General features: G+C 41.7%; 3 protein-coding genes across 4 annotated transcripts; 1 reads left to right on the top strand and 2 right to left on the bottom strand.

Moving 5' to 3' along the window:
* Positions 1-900: 900 nt before the first annotated feature.
* LOC128255109 (ubiquitin-associated domain-containing protein 1) lies at positions 901-3,723 on the bottom strand. Its single transcript, XM_052984618.1, has 6 exons — positions 3,186-3,723; positions 3,040-3,051; positions 2,480-2,972; positions 2,090-2,425; positions 1,723-2,026; positions 901-1,664 (listed from the first exon to the last, which is right to left on the bottom strand). The coding sequence occupies exons 1-6, from the start codon at positions 3,581-3,583 to the stop codon at positions 1,516-1,518; spliced, it is 1,692 nt and encodes a 563-aa protein (XP_052840578.1). The 5' UTR covers positions 3,584-3,723; the 3' UTR covers positions 901-1,515.
* Positions 3,724-4,476: 753 nt separating this feature from the next.
* Positions 4,477-10,717, top strand: LOC128255107 (poly(A) polymerase type 3). 2 transcript variants are annotated; one of them, XM_052984614.1, is made up of 9 exons: positions 4,481-5,064; positions 5,834-5,952; positions 6,019-6,785; positions 6,845-7,041; positions 7,102-7,683; positions 7,748-8,020; positions 8,082-8,790; positions 9,944-10,062; positions 10,129-10,717. In XM_052984614.1, exons 3-7 carry the CDS (start codon positions 6,053-6,055, stop codon positions 8,295-8,297), a joined length of 2,001 nt encoding a protein of 666 aa, XP_052840574.1. In that variant the 5' UTR covers positions 4,481-5,064; positions 5,834-5,952; positions 6,019-6,052; the 3' UTR covers positions 8,298-8,790; positions 9,944-10,062; positions 10,129-10,717. The 2 variants fall into 2 exon arrangements, with proteins under 2 accessions (XP_052840575.1, XP_052840574.1); XM_052984615.1 differs by lacking the exons at positions 7,748-8,020; positions 8,082-8,790; positions 9,944-10,062; positions 10,129-10,717 and having other exon boundaries at positions 4,477-5,064; positions 6,847-7,041; positions 7,102-7,333.
* Positions 10,718-11,216: 499 nt separating this feature from the next.
* Positions 11,217-12,509, bottom strand: LOC128255110 (uncharacterized). Its single transcript, XM_052984619.1, is given in 4 exon segments — positions 11,217-11,975; positions 11,977-12,024; positions 12,026-12,292; positions 12,349-12,509. Coding segments are annotated over 4 exon segments (996 nt in total). The 5' UTR covers positions 12,403-12,509; the 3' UTR covers positions 11,217-11,348.
* Positions 12,510-14,246: the final 1,737 nt, after the last annotated feature.

The raw sequence follows: 14,246 nt of genomic DNA, 5'->3' as shown, positions 1-14,246 counted from the left end.
CGCTTCCGTTCCGCTCTGCTTTTGTTGCAGATGCAACATGCAACCGCAAACATTTAATAAAAACACGAGCTGACCATAAATAATTTGCTCTTTGCCCGCATCTATTTCCTAAACAGTTCAGATATTGCGCGCAAATATTAATTAAAAGCCACCAGCTAGTAAATGTATATCATGGATACACAACCACTGCAACAACCACTTAATAAACGCGCTTAACATAAATTAAAATGTTTCTGCTCATTTTCACCCTCCGGACTAACAACAAAAAATTGTAAATATGTCGGAAAAAAGGATGTGCAACAATTGAATAGAAAAGTTTTGTGCTGTTTGTTTTTGTTTTATGTGAATTTCCAGCTGGAATAATGAAATGAAAAATGTGCGGCCGCATAGAAAATTAATTGTAATACATAAAATTGCAATAGCAAATAATTCCACTGCGGAGATCCAAGCTGCGCTGCCAACAAAGCAATTCAATTTGTTCAAATTACGACCGAGAGTAATGTTTCCCATTACTGTTTAACTTTACATATGCTCTGGATTGCAAAATAATAGCCATCGACTTATCTTCACGAGTGACTCATTTCGCGTATAAGTATCTGCAAATATTACTCATACGCAGTAGGGAATTAGTAGGGACTTGAGTCATGCATAGTTAACTTACCTATTTAGTCCAAAAATAATGGAACCCCAGCTCGGGAAATACCCGCTGGCTTAAAGATTAAACCACTTGATTTATAACAACTATTAACTAGACAACGGAAATAGGGTGACAGTACAATAAACTTAAAAAACGTTTAGCATATAACAACACTTTTTAACAAAAACAGCATATCCTTTTACTATACGATTAATGGGTATAATAAAGTGTAACACCTTAAATAAAAACTCCATTTGTTAATCTGTTTTGTATCAAAAACTAATTAATTTATTTGCCTCTTGTTAAAACAATGCAAATCGAATATTTGGTTTACAAAATAATACTTTGAGTTCAAGTTGATAGTTTCGCAGGCGACACGTTTAACAACCTGACATTACAACGCCTGAAATCACCTCAAGTACGCTCGCTTACAACTGACGAGATGTATCTATGGGATTAAGTATGAGACATTTGCTTACTGTACTGCGATTTCAAATGACCGAGATGAGCTAGCAAACTAGATGAATAGGGTAAGTGTTTAGCCTAATAGAATCGTAGGATGAAGGCCTGACTAGAACTAGTTCCTAATAATATTTATATATATGTATGTATATAATGCATTTCGTACTGATCGGTAAGCGTTTTTTGAGTGCAGCCGCGTGCTCTTGGCGAAGCGATTGCATCTTTGGCTTTGTGCGGTTTACATTCATGGTTTCTGGCTACAAAAATACTCTTTACATACGGGCACATACACAATGTATAATGGAGGTCCCAAAATGGACCAAGCTGCAGCCATGCACTTGGGGTGAGTGATTGTGTATGTATATGTATAAATATAATTTGGTTAATCTCATAATAAAGCCACTTAGCGGCACCGTTCACCAGCGGTTCGTGTAGAACTGGTTGATGCCCAGCACATGCTTCTCCTCATGGTACTTTTGCAGGATATGTGTGATGACCGAGGTTGTGTCGTTGTCGCCACGCCACACGCGTATCGCATGCTCGTTCTCCAGTATGCCCAGAAAGGCTGTAAAGAATATACATTTTAACTTTGATTTAAAGTGCTTTTGATGAGGTTGACATACCCAAAAAAGTCTTGGGATTGCTGAGAGTCATCTGGACCTGTGGCATTTCCAGAATCACCTTCAGGATGGGCGAGTCGGGTGCCAATCCTTCGCGCAGCTCAATAACACTGCCCGAGCGATTGTCGCACAGCCATTCGCAGGCGGAGGCCTTGTTGTTGCCCGTCTTTTTCAGCGCCGCCAGCACGGCCGTCTCCTCGAATCCCATTTCGGTGAGCGACTCCACAATCTCATCGCTGGGCGGCGAGTCCCGGTGACTGTAGATTCGCACAATTTCAATCAAGGCGGCGGTGTTTTCAATGGTTTCCTTTAACGGAATAAAGGTTTAGTTCCAGTATATATATATATAAGCTGGTAACTTTTTACTTACATTATTTGTGACAATCGTGGATGGCGAGATGGAAGAAAGGCTGTGCTGCATGTTCATGGCCGGCGGCTCCTGCGGATTTTCCTCGTTTTGATTCTGTATCAGCCATTCCATCGTCGTTGAGTATATGCCATTGTTGGCCTTCAAGGCAAACGCAGCCAACTCCCGTTTGAAGCCCATGTCTACGAGGCACTGCAGCGTATCCGCCTGCTGATTACGACGGTTAATCAAACGCTGCTTCAACATGGCTATCAGCCGCGGAGCATAGGGACCAGCTCCTATAACCGCTGCCGAAGCCTGAGCCAGTGATATCAGCACCTTGCGCACATCGTATTGTATCTAAAAACAGAGCAGGGTAAATAAAACCATAAGGGTATGAAAAATTGCGCTCACGTTCGACTGCTGGAAAATCTCATTGATGTCGATGGTGGGCAGCTGGCTGCAGTTAATGGGTACGTATCGCGTGGCGCTCTCCACCAGTTGCTCATTGGGACCGGGCACCTCGCGGATCCGAGATACGGTCTGCGGCAGAGTGTTGCGACGTGGAGAGAGTATAAAAGTCTCATTGTTGCGCACCTTCAGCTGGGCCAGCGTGTCCGTCTCGTTCAGCTCGCCGCCAAAGTATTCCGCTCGGTAGAGACGGTAACGCGGGTTCAAATGCCGTACGTCAGGGGCAAACAGCTGGATGGATTCGGGATCGTCGCTTAGCTCCAGGATCACCTCGCTCTTCAGCTCGTTGAGGCGCTTGTTGACGTCTGTTTTGAAGACCAGGACGCGGGAACTGGGGCAGATAACCCGCACCATGATGGACTCGCCCGGCTTGCTGGCATCCTCTGCCTCGCCAGACAAAGTGGAGTTGTTTGGTCGGTTAGAATGGCCTGATTTTCTAATAAGGTTTCCAATGAAAGAGATAAAAAAAAGGGTTCACACGCAAGATTTAGGGCTGAACAAACCTGAGGAACAAACTGCGCAGTTTTTGCATAGTTTGATTTAGGTCGGTTGTGTAAGCGAATCCAACGGAGAATTTGGAATAGACAAATATATATTTGGGGTAAGCACTCGGATAAACTTGAGCATTTTCGTTATTTTGTCAACTTACGCATGGGCCTGCTGCTGTTGAGTGGGCGTGGGCGAGTCCTGGGGCTCCGCCTGCTGTTCTGTCCGCTCCTCCCGCCGCTGCAGCTGCAGCTCTAGGTGCATTCGTCGCCGGCGAGCGGGCGATGGAGTCCTCAGGACGCAGCTTCCTCCTCCAACGAGAGGCCGGGAATGGGGGCCGGTTATCCCGCCATCCGTTTGCGTCTCCGACTCCGCCGTGTGGACATTCAACGAGGATCCGCTAAGGCTCTCCGCATCGCTGGCATCCGTCCGCTGGCTGTGACTGTGGCTGTGGCTACTGCTCCGGGGACTCTCATCCGCTGGAGAGGCACCGCTCCGCTTGCTGCGCGCCAGCCACTTGGCCCGTTTCTCGTTGAACTTCTCGCGCATCCAGGGAATCATATTGGGTCAAAAGCTAGGTTCTCGCCGGATGCGTTACATTTTGCGGCGCTTTTCGGTGGCTATTCTGCATTTTCCTCGTAAACAAACAGAATCGATGCGAAATTGCCAAAAACCGATTTTTATTTCTGCAATTTCGATAGCAAACAGCTGTTTGTGGAGTTGCCAGATAGACGGGATTCAAGGGATGATGCATATATGTTGGTATTTTTTAATTGTTGGTACTCTAACTTGTAGAACTTTTAAAGTTCAAATTAAATTATACATTTTTAATTCAATTGGACGATAAATATGTCGCTCATAAAATAACATATATGAGGACACGACAACATTTCAAGGTATATGATTTGATTTTATTTTAAACATTTTGCCATTAAACTTTTATTCGGTTACTTGTTGATATATATCTTGTTATGACTGTTTAATATTATTCTAATTAGCTTGGACTTTTGAATTATTTACCTGATGTTGCGATAAATGAGAAATCCTACCTACTTACTTGAATCCCATTTGAAAAGGGATTTTTATTTCAGGTACATAACTTTTGAAGGGATTTTACCCAAACCAAAGGTGCAAAACTATGCCATCTGTCAAAATCTTTAATAAGCAGATGGTCATATTTGGGCTTGAGACAACTGTATCAGGAATTCAACTGATTATAGGTAATAATTATGGTAATACAAAAATCAGTTAAATAAACCTTATATGAAAGAACACATAGTAATTAATTGGTTTTAAATTATGACCCGATCATGTTACAAATAAAATAAATAATTAAAACCAAGTGCTTTTAATCGCGATTTATTATTAGATTGTTGACCGTTCACAATAGGCGTGAGTTAGTAATCTATCGCGAACCTGCTGTCCTCTCTAGCTACCGAAACTCGGCCATCCCTATGCGCTAAGAGCATCGATACCGATTACCGTAAGCATTCAATCGATTGCTACACATTTTAATTATTGCTAGAACGCGCAAATCAGTTGCTAAAAAGATAGTGAAACATGTTTGCCGCCCACTAACCGCCCCGCGCGTCGATCCCGCAGCATTATCAGTGCCCCCCGTCGCCTCCAACGCCCCAAAAGTGGGCGAAAAGTGTTTGTGTTTGCGTTTTGGCAACTGGCATATGCATATCGGTGTGCGTGTGCGTCAGTTTTAGCAGAGCTCGTCACGTAGCATAAAAACGCGAGTTTTGCTTTGCTCAAAAGTTATTGAAGAGAGTGGGAGGGGGTGAACGGGAGCGGGAAAGAAGAAATGTGAAGAGTGTCGCAAAAGGAGACGAGCGAATAAAGAAGCCGGAGCAACAAGAACATATGAATGGGATACACTCTCCTGCCAAAAGTTCTAATAAACATACATACGCACTCACGAATGCAGCGGACGGACACGACACACACACACGTCACACTCGAACACACACCCTCATCGTTTGTTTGAAGCAGCTACAACAACAAGAGCAGGCCAAGAATCAGAAGAAGCAACGCAGGTAAGCAAAAACAAAAACTTTTCCCCGTGCGTGTATGTATGCGGTGCGTGCGTCGCTCACGTTTGTGTGGGTGTATGAGAGTACCGTTTACCTGCGGCAGCGGGGGTTGGCAAATATTCCGTTTAAATACGCTTTCTTTTGTTTATGTTTGTCATTGTCACAATTATTCTGCTATAGTGCACACGCCAAGCGAAAATACTCCTCCCGCAGTTCAACCGCGAATTTCTTGTTAATTGTTTTACGCATTTGTTTATGCCCAAAGGCGAAGGGTACCAGTGTGACCATATGGGACGCGAGATTCATTGTTATGTTTTTCGTATATAACGGCAGTGGCTGAAATATCTTATCGCACTTACAAATTGCATTTAGTCAGCACAAAAGTAAATTGCAATTGTCCACTAACTGTTTAGCTACACAGTAAAAAAAATAAGGTAATTCTAGATTTAAAGAAACATTGTTAGCGGTTAGAATATGATGAATCGAAATGACCCACCATAAAAATTTTTAGTTCAAATATTGAGTGATTAACTTTTATAATCCGCTTTGTCATGAGAGATATATATTTGGTGTTCTTAATAATGTGTTCATATATATTTTATAATCATAACATTGTTGGAAATTTCCCTTTTTTGTTTTTGTAAAAGCACTAAAATGTCATATAGATTAGGCATTTTTCGTATAATTAGTACCTTGATTATGTATCCCTTTTAAGGATTGTTCTATTTCAATTTTTATATAAATTTTAAAATACAATTAAAATTATCTACAGCATTTTATTAAGCGCTGCATCGTAAACTGAACCACAAGAGAAGGTGTCGCATATTCCATTTTGTCTTCTTGGAGAGCAAACTTAAGTATAATTACAACATACGTTTTAAGCCTAGATAGGTGAGTTAATGAACTATAATCTCAATGATAATGTCAGCTAACACCACTCTAAATTTGCGGTTTCAGGACCCTACTTGAAGTTCAAACGAAGGCAGACAGCATGTGGAATTCCGAACCAACACATCGCCAGCAGCACCACCATCAGCATCAGCACAATGGCAACTCTACCTCGGGCGGACCGCCCGCCAAGCAGCTGGGCATGACCTCGGCCATCAGTCTGGCCGAGCCCAGGGCGGAGGATCTGCAGCGCACTGATGAGCTGCGCGGCTCTCTGGAGCCGTACAACGTCTTCGAGAGCCAGGACGAGCTAAACCACCGCATGGAGATCCTGGCCAAGCTCAACACTCTGGTCAAGCAGTGGGTCAAAGAGATCTCCGTCAGCAAGAACATGCCGGAGTCAGCTGCTGAGAAGCTCGGCGGCAAGATCTACACATTCGGCTCGTACCGCCTGGGTGTCCATCACAAGGGCGCCGATATTGACGCCCTATGTGTGGCTCCGCGCAACATCGAGCGCACCGACTACTTTCAGAGCTTCTTCGAGGTGCTTAAGAAGCAGCCGGAGGTCACCGAGTGCCGCTCTGTGGAGGAGGCCTTCGTGCCAGTCATCAAAATGAACTTTGATGGCATCGAGATAGATCTGCTGTTTGCTCGTCTGTCCCTTAAAGAGATACCCGATGATTTTGATCTACGGGATGATAACCTGCTGAGGAACCTGGATCACCGCTCGGTGCGCAGCCTCAACGGCTGCCGTGTAACAGACGAAATCCTGGCTCTGGTTCCCAACATTGAAAATTTCCGCCTGGCCCTGCGCACCATCAAATTATGGGCAAAGAGTAAGTTTTACAAGATTCTTCAAATAATTATCACTAATATTTTTGATTTCCCCACTTAGAGCACGGCATATACTCAAATTCTTTGGGTTATTTCGGCGGTGTGACCTGGGCCATGCTGGTGGCCAGGACCTGCCAGCTGTATCCGAATGCTGCAGCTGCCACATTGGTGCACAAGTTTTTCTTGGTATTCTCGCGCTGGAAGTGGCCCAACCCAGTGCTGCTCAAGCACCCCGACAACGTCAATCTGAGATTTCAAGTAAGTTGGATGAAATTACACAGACTTTGTAGATAAACTAACATTTTATCCTGCTTCTAGGTCTGGGATCCGCGAGTCAATGCCTCGGATCGGTATCATCTGATGCCCATCATAACGCCTGCGTACCCCCAACAGAATTCCACATTTAATGTGTCGGAATCCACCAAGAAGGTCATATTGACCGAGTTCAATCGCGGCATGAACATCACGGATGAGATCATGCTGGGCCGCATTCCGTGGGATCGTTTGTTTGAGGCACCCAGCTTCTTCTACAGGTACCGCCACTTTATCGTGCTATTGGTCAATTCGCAGACGGCCGACGACCACTTGGAATGGTGCGGCCTGGTTGAGTCCAAGGTGCGTTTGCTAATCGGCAACTTGGAGCGGAATCCCCACATTGCTTTGGCCCACGTCAATCCCAAGTGTTTTGAGTTTAAGAAGGGCCAGAGTGCCAACAACTCGCAGAACAACAGTGGAAATGAGGACGATTTGAAGCAATCTCAGGGAAGCCAGTCTGCAGTTACTTCGGCGCCATTCTGCTCCATGTGGTTCATCGGCTTGGAGTTTGAGCGTTCGGAGAACCTCAATGTGGACCTCACAGAGAGCATACAGAACTTTACGGAGCACGTGATGATGCATGGCGTAAGTACATAAAGTAAACCTACAAAATTATATCCAGTTGCTAATCTTTTTATCACCATTGCAGGTCAACATCAAAATGCTCAAAGAGGGCATGACTATTGATGCCCGTCATGTGAAGCGCAAGCAATTGTCGCTCTACTTAGATTCCGACTTCCTCAGGCGAGAGCGTAAGTCCATGGAGAGCCACAATAATTTTAATAACACACTGCTGGCCAACCGCAAGCGACTCTCGACGGAACTGGCCCAATCGCAGGACCCACTGCCGCCAGGTCAGCAGCCATCGAGTGGAAATCGCGGTCGGGATAGCGGGGCAAAGATACACAGACTCAGCGAATCGGTAAGTGGCTATAGCTATTCCATTAAGAATGTTCTAACACCATGACCAATTTCTTGTTTAGCTGACAGAGGAAAATTCGAATGCCTCCAGCGATATGGGGGCAGGAACGCCCACCACGCCCACAGCGGCGCAAATGAGTGCGCCCAGCTTTAAGAGCTCGGGCAAAAACGGGTCCGAGATGGACGTGGAGCAGGAGCCGTCTCAGCCGCACAACAACGGCAGCAACAATGGCAGCGCCAACAGCAACACAACCACAACGGAGGTGGCATGTTCGTGACAACCGCCAACGCTACATCCGCATCCGCCGCATCAGCAGCCGCCGCCCCCGCCGCCACAGCCACCAGCTCATCATCATCATAATCAGAAGTTCCGGAAGAACAACAATGCGGCTGCGGCGGCCGCCTCCAACAGCATTTTCAACCAGCGCTCGATCCTGCATGCCGCTTCCAGTCTAACGGCTGCTCTAAGCATAACCGGACACAAGCGCAAGCAACAGACGGCGACATCAACTACCACGATCAGCAGCAGCAACATTGCTCATAGCAACTACCACCACAGCAACAACAACGGCGGCGGCGGTGGCGGCATTGGCCACTATAACAAAACGTACTACATTGATGATGATGAAGAGGACAACAACCAACATTTGACAACTAACAACCAACCACAACAACAACAAAAAGCGGTCAGAGTAGCAGCAACATCAACGACACCAGCAACTTCGGTTCCTGTAGCTGCGAATGCCGCACCACCGGCACCGACAATTTCTTGTAAGTTGCCTAAATGTTTTTCCTCGTTCTCGTACTCTCATCCATTTTCTGCAACTTCCTTTGACACGAGACTGTTTCTGTACTCTTAAGTTGCCTTTCTACTTACTATTACGTATTCTATAACCAGTATTTCCGCCAATGTGGAAAAAATCTAACAAAAACATACATTTAAATTTAAAAATTCAACTTACAAAGCCCGAGACTAAGCTCAATAAATGATAATGAAAATAAACTTTTTAAAAAAGAAAAAAAAAAACAAAACACAAAACAAAATTTTTGGTATTTTTATTTTCTAAATTATTTACAGTGTTTGGGCAAAATGCCCTAAAGGAAAATGAGATAAAGTCTTCTTTAGAACGATGGTACAATATCAAAAAATACATTATTTCAATAAATAAAATTGACACTTATTCTTTTAATCTTGTTTATTGTTATTATTAGAATATTCCTTTAGAAAATATCTTATCAACTTGGGGGAAATTGTAATCTTCTCAAATTAAGACAAGTATTTAGTTTTTTGAAAATAAATAATTAGGAATTTTATTAACACGGTCTTTTTACAAAATGCCTCTTAAGATTTGGGAGAAATTTATAAATAACTTAAAATCCGAAGCCTAATAGAAATCAAGTAAATATACTTTTAACAGAATAAACAGGCACTTAGGTTTTTGTTGTATTCATTGCGTTTTTATGGGGAGATGGTAAAAACTATAAATATGCATTCGATCTCGCATAACTTGAACTGCTACCTAGCACGAAAAAATTCGAGTTAGGAGGCCTTGAAGTCATAAATGACACTTCGATATATTTTGAGTATAGCTTATAATTGAATTTTTTGCGTACGCCAGTACCGGTCTAACAATGATGAACAATGTTTGTTTCTTGTCTGATAATAGAAACACTAATTGGCCAATCGAAAATTAAACAAAAACTTAAAAAAATTCGAATCAAATAAAACAAGATAAAAAATTTTGTTTTTTAAATATTTATTAAGCCAGTAAACTACTGTAGTTATTTTAGCACTGGATCCTTTTACTTTCTTTAACTGTTAAATTGCTTATTAGATTATATTATTATGTTATTCAAAATATTATAGCCTACGATAAAATAAATATAACACTAACCCTTTTAACCATTTTAAATGTCTTTGCAGTGTAAAAAGCTATTAAACATACCATTTAAGGATTAGTTATCATAGTTATTCTCCCCCATTGATTTTTTCGGCATTGATGCCCAAGCAAACATGAAGCCCATAATATTTTATACAAAACGGTGAGTTGTACCGCTAAAACGGTGAGCCCTTAATCATCTTAATTAAGCTGTATATTTTTCCTGCAGGTTTCTATCATACACCTTCTACATAGTTATGTTAAACATTATTCTTTCAACAAACAAACATTGCCTAATCGTCAAATTAAAATTGGCATTCGGACATCAACAATCGGCGCTAAGACAAGAAAAACAACATGACTTGAGCGGCCTTTTAGCGGCAGAGAAAGCATTTCTCTTACATTTGTCTTAATAATATTGTTGTACATCTTTTTTACTTCCCCACAGCTGGTTTGAGGAGTGCGTTGAAGAGAGAAGTGTGGAGAGTGGAAAGTGGAAAGTGAAGGATGAGGATGATGATGAGGAGGAAGATGGGTGAGAGCGGCGGACAGTCAAGATCCTGGAGAAGATCTGCTGCGGAAACTACTTACATACTAAGAAGATTTCTTTATAATTTTCCATCTTCTTGTTTTCAATATTTGTTTTCTTCTTCTTCTAGTTGTACAACGCTGAAAATTTGAAACAAAATATGTTCGTTTTTCTAAGAAATGATATCTGAAAAAAGGTAATAACAAAAAACGTATAAATGAAATGAAGATATTGATTTAATTTTACCAAATAAACCAGAAAAACAAAGCGAAAGCTAAAAACCCCAAAATGTCAATGTTTTATTTTAAATGTACTTGGGTATCGGGAACAGGAACCAAAAACCGTATTCAATAAATTCCATAATAAGTATGGGTAATGAATAAAGTTTATTGTTGGAAATTTGTATGCTAATGCTGTTGTAATGGATGACAAGTCTTAAAGACATTTGCCTTGCATAAAATAAAGAAATATTGTGTATAAGATATTCTAGTTGCCTTTTAAGTCAAAATTATTTCGAGGCAAGTAAAAATTTAAGAATATATATATCTCATTGGCAGGATGACCCAAAAATTTTAAAAAGAAATGTTTTTAATGATAAACTTAAGCACGGTTCAATGATTTTGTGTGTGATTTATTTTTATTGGTAACAGCAATTCATTACTCTTCACAATACGCTCTGTGATATTTATTTATATTCGCAAATGTATTTAACTTGAATTTATTCAGGGTACTCGCCATAAAAAAGTATGAAATCAGTCGAATTTAAATTTGAAAGGAAAGATCATATATTGAACAATCATGGCTTATGTATTTCAGAAGTTTTCTCAATTTCTCCTGAACTTTTTGTATGGTAAGGTGAGTATAACCAACTAGAATTTAAACGGGATATGGGCGCCTGAAAGATGATAACGTTGCTAATTCTAGTTGAATGCCAGTTGTTGCATTGGGTACTTGGGAATGAAGTACTCCATGCGCATGTTGCGGCGCACGGCGCACTGCTGGTACTGCAGCCAGTCGTTGAAGGCCGCCGTGTGACACACCTCGGAATTGGCCTTGTCGTATAGTTCGCGACGCAGGGCAAAGAAGATGGGGCGGACTTTCTTTTTCTTGCTGTAGACGTGGCGGTACAGCCACTTCATGACCCTCTTTTGGTTTTGTGCGTATGCGGTAGTGGGATACGAGCAGATTGTGGTCAAATTCTCCATGCTTGGGTAGTAGTTCGTTACTGGATTCGGATTGATCGTCATACGCCGATTCTGACGGTTTGCCGGGCCGAAACGAGTGTCAAAGAACTCTTGACCGAAGGTTACGCCCCATTGATCATAGACATTTTCACCATGTTGGTTGGTATAAAACTTTGGAATATTTACGGAAAGCTCTGTTCCTTTTTTTGTGGTGTTGGTCGCTTCATCTTCAGTTTCGCCTCCAGCTGCATCCGTTGTTACTTCATCTGCTACTGATTCAGTTTCATCTCCTCCAGCTGCTTCCGTTGTTCCTTCTTCATGCTCATCTCCCTGTGGAGCGGCAAAGAGTCGTATACCGCTTTTAGTGATTCTCATCCGGCGAACATGTAGTTCCTTTGGTCACTGCCATGGGCAGCTCTAATGGTTGCGTTGTAGCCAGTTTTTCGGTGATAGTCATCTTGTAGCTTCTTGGCAAAAACTCGAAAGCCATCAGCTTTTTGTGGCACTGGAGTATTAAGGCTTCGTTCCCCCCTGAAAATATCTAATACGGACCGATTCCAGTTCGCCTGCCTCGGGGCTCTGTCTGCCGAATTATCCACCGCCTCCACGATCGTAAGTGGAAGTGACTCCGGAACGGGCAGAGCCAGTGGCAAGGCAACGAATCCTTGCACCCATAGAACCTATAAAGAAAGATCCAGAATTTTTAGTAAAGTATAAAGCTGCATAAGCCACTCACAATTAATGATGTAGTTGCTAACAGGACACCTTCAAGGACTCCATAGCTATGCATTGTATTCCGTCTGATAATTAAAATTTCCTTTCTAGGATAACTTCCTCATGTGTTTTCCCTTGCTTATTTAAAGTGTGATTTAACTGTACAAATGACTTGAATAACAACGAAACTTAGAATACGAAAAGTAACCTGACAAAAAAAACACAAATTTTGTATTTAATAATAGATTTAAAAATAAGAAAATTATATTAATTTAAACAAAAAGCTGACTTGTTTATTATATCCGGTATCAGTAAAATATAAAATGGAAAAACCTGAGTCCTTGGAATTTATTTAATTGTTGGCATTTATATTATTATGTCGCCAATACAAATTGTACAGATATATTAAATATTTGTACATATATATTAAAGTTTGCCTGAAACTTTTAAAAAATTAAATTTTGTGTTCCCTGCGCATATGATCTTTAATAGTCATTAAAAAGCTTGCAGTAATATTTGAATCGGCATTAGAATTTAGCTGTTTTGGCTGTCTTGTTGTTCTATATGGCATATTTAATATTTTAACTCCCCAAGTAAGTTCAATTTCTTAAAAAAGTGACTTTCTTCGTTTCTTTAATTTTCAGAAGTCAATACCAAAAGAAGACTCAAAAATTGTGACTGCGTGCGCAAATATCAGTTTTTTCAGACAGATCGATAGCCCAAGATTATAAAATAAAGTCAAGTGATTCTTTCGCTGTTACCTCAACCAAAGTCCCAAATTTATCTTATATTTTTAAAGGGGTAAAAAGGTTAACGATTCCTGCGATTCGGTCAAAAATACCGTTGGTGCGAAGTGGCTTTAATAAATCAATTATTTCGTAGGAACACTAAAATAGACATATTCTTTGTGAACAGTTTGTTGAAAAGTTAATGAAATAAACTAGTATTTCTAAAGGAGTTACTGCTTTAAAGTTTAAATATCATTAAAAAATATCCTTAAAACTGTAAGAGGACTTCTCGATTTTTAAAATAAAGTTACTCACACAGCTAAATATGTTTTTATCTCTGGGAAGTTGTTGGGATTTCTTACTCTAATGTAAAACAAAACGTGAAAATCTCCTCTAAAAGAGCATAATATAATTTGTTAGCTACAATTTCAACAGGTGATTGTTTCAAGAAAACAAGGTTATCCTCTCCTTAACTACAGTAGCCTTTTGCCTTTGGTACAGTCGCTAGAGAAACATTTTAAGGAAAAAGAAACTTCGTGACTGATCCTGCGTGATACCTACGATTCGTGGGACGACACGGGGAACACACTCCGCGCTTACTACCAAACTAACCAGACGGCTGATCTTCGAACCCAAGCCCATTTGGGCCTAACCTAATTGCACTTCTGCGAAAATTATGCGCGGCACAGCTGCGCGTTTTTCCCCGAAACCGAGCAGCATTAATCCGTTTATGGCCACGGATTAAGTTGCAAAATTTTCACGAAGGTCGCCGCGATCCGGGACGCGAAGTTCGCGGAACCACCCCGACCCTTGCAGGTAAAAACGCCCGCCACCCACAGGTAAGTGGGCGATTACAGAGCCAGGAATCGGGTATAAAACATCCAGTCGCCGGCAGTCAGATCATCAGTTACCAACGCATCCTCAGAGTGTGAAGATCCAGCAGTGAAACAAAGATCAAAGCAGCAAGCAGCTCGAAGGAAAAGCAATTATACGACAAACCTTGTTCGGTTTTGCCAATATCCTAGCAGCACTGGGTAAAGTTTGTCCTATAATCTCGAAAAGACGACCATCTCGAACAGTGAATCATCGAAAGGCCCCGATCTTGGGATGCATCTTGTGCAGTTATGTTAACCTCACATCACTGGGCAAAGTGTGTCTCAAGATCCTGGCCACATCGTCGCTTCAACCATAC

The sequence above is a fragment of the Drosophila gunungcola genome, assembly GCF_025200985.1.
Source record: "Drosophila gunungcola strain Sukarami chromosome 2R unlocalized genomic scaffold, Dgunungcola_SK_2 000006F, whole genome shotgun sequence".
Taxonomy (NCBI): domain Eukaryota; kingdom Metazoa; phylum Arthropoda; class Insecta; order Diptera; family Drosophilidae; genus Drosophila; species Drosophila gunungcola.
The sequence above is the reverse complement of the archived record's forward strand: the minus strand, read 5'-3'. Positions and strand labels throughout refer to the sequence as shown.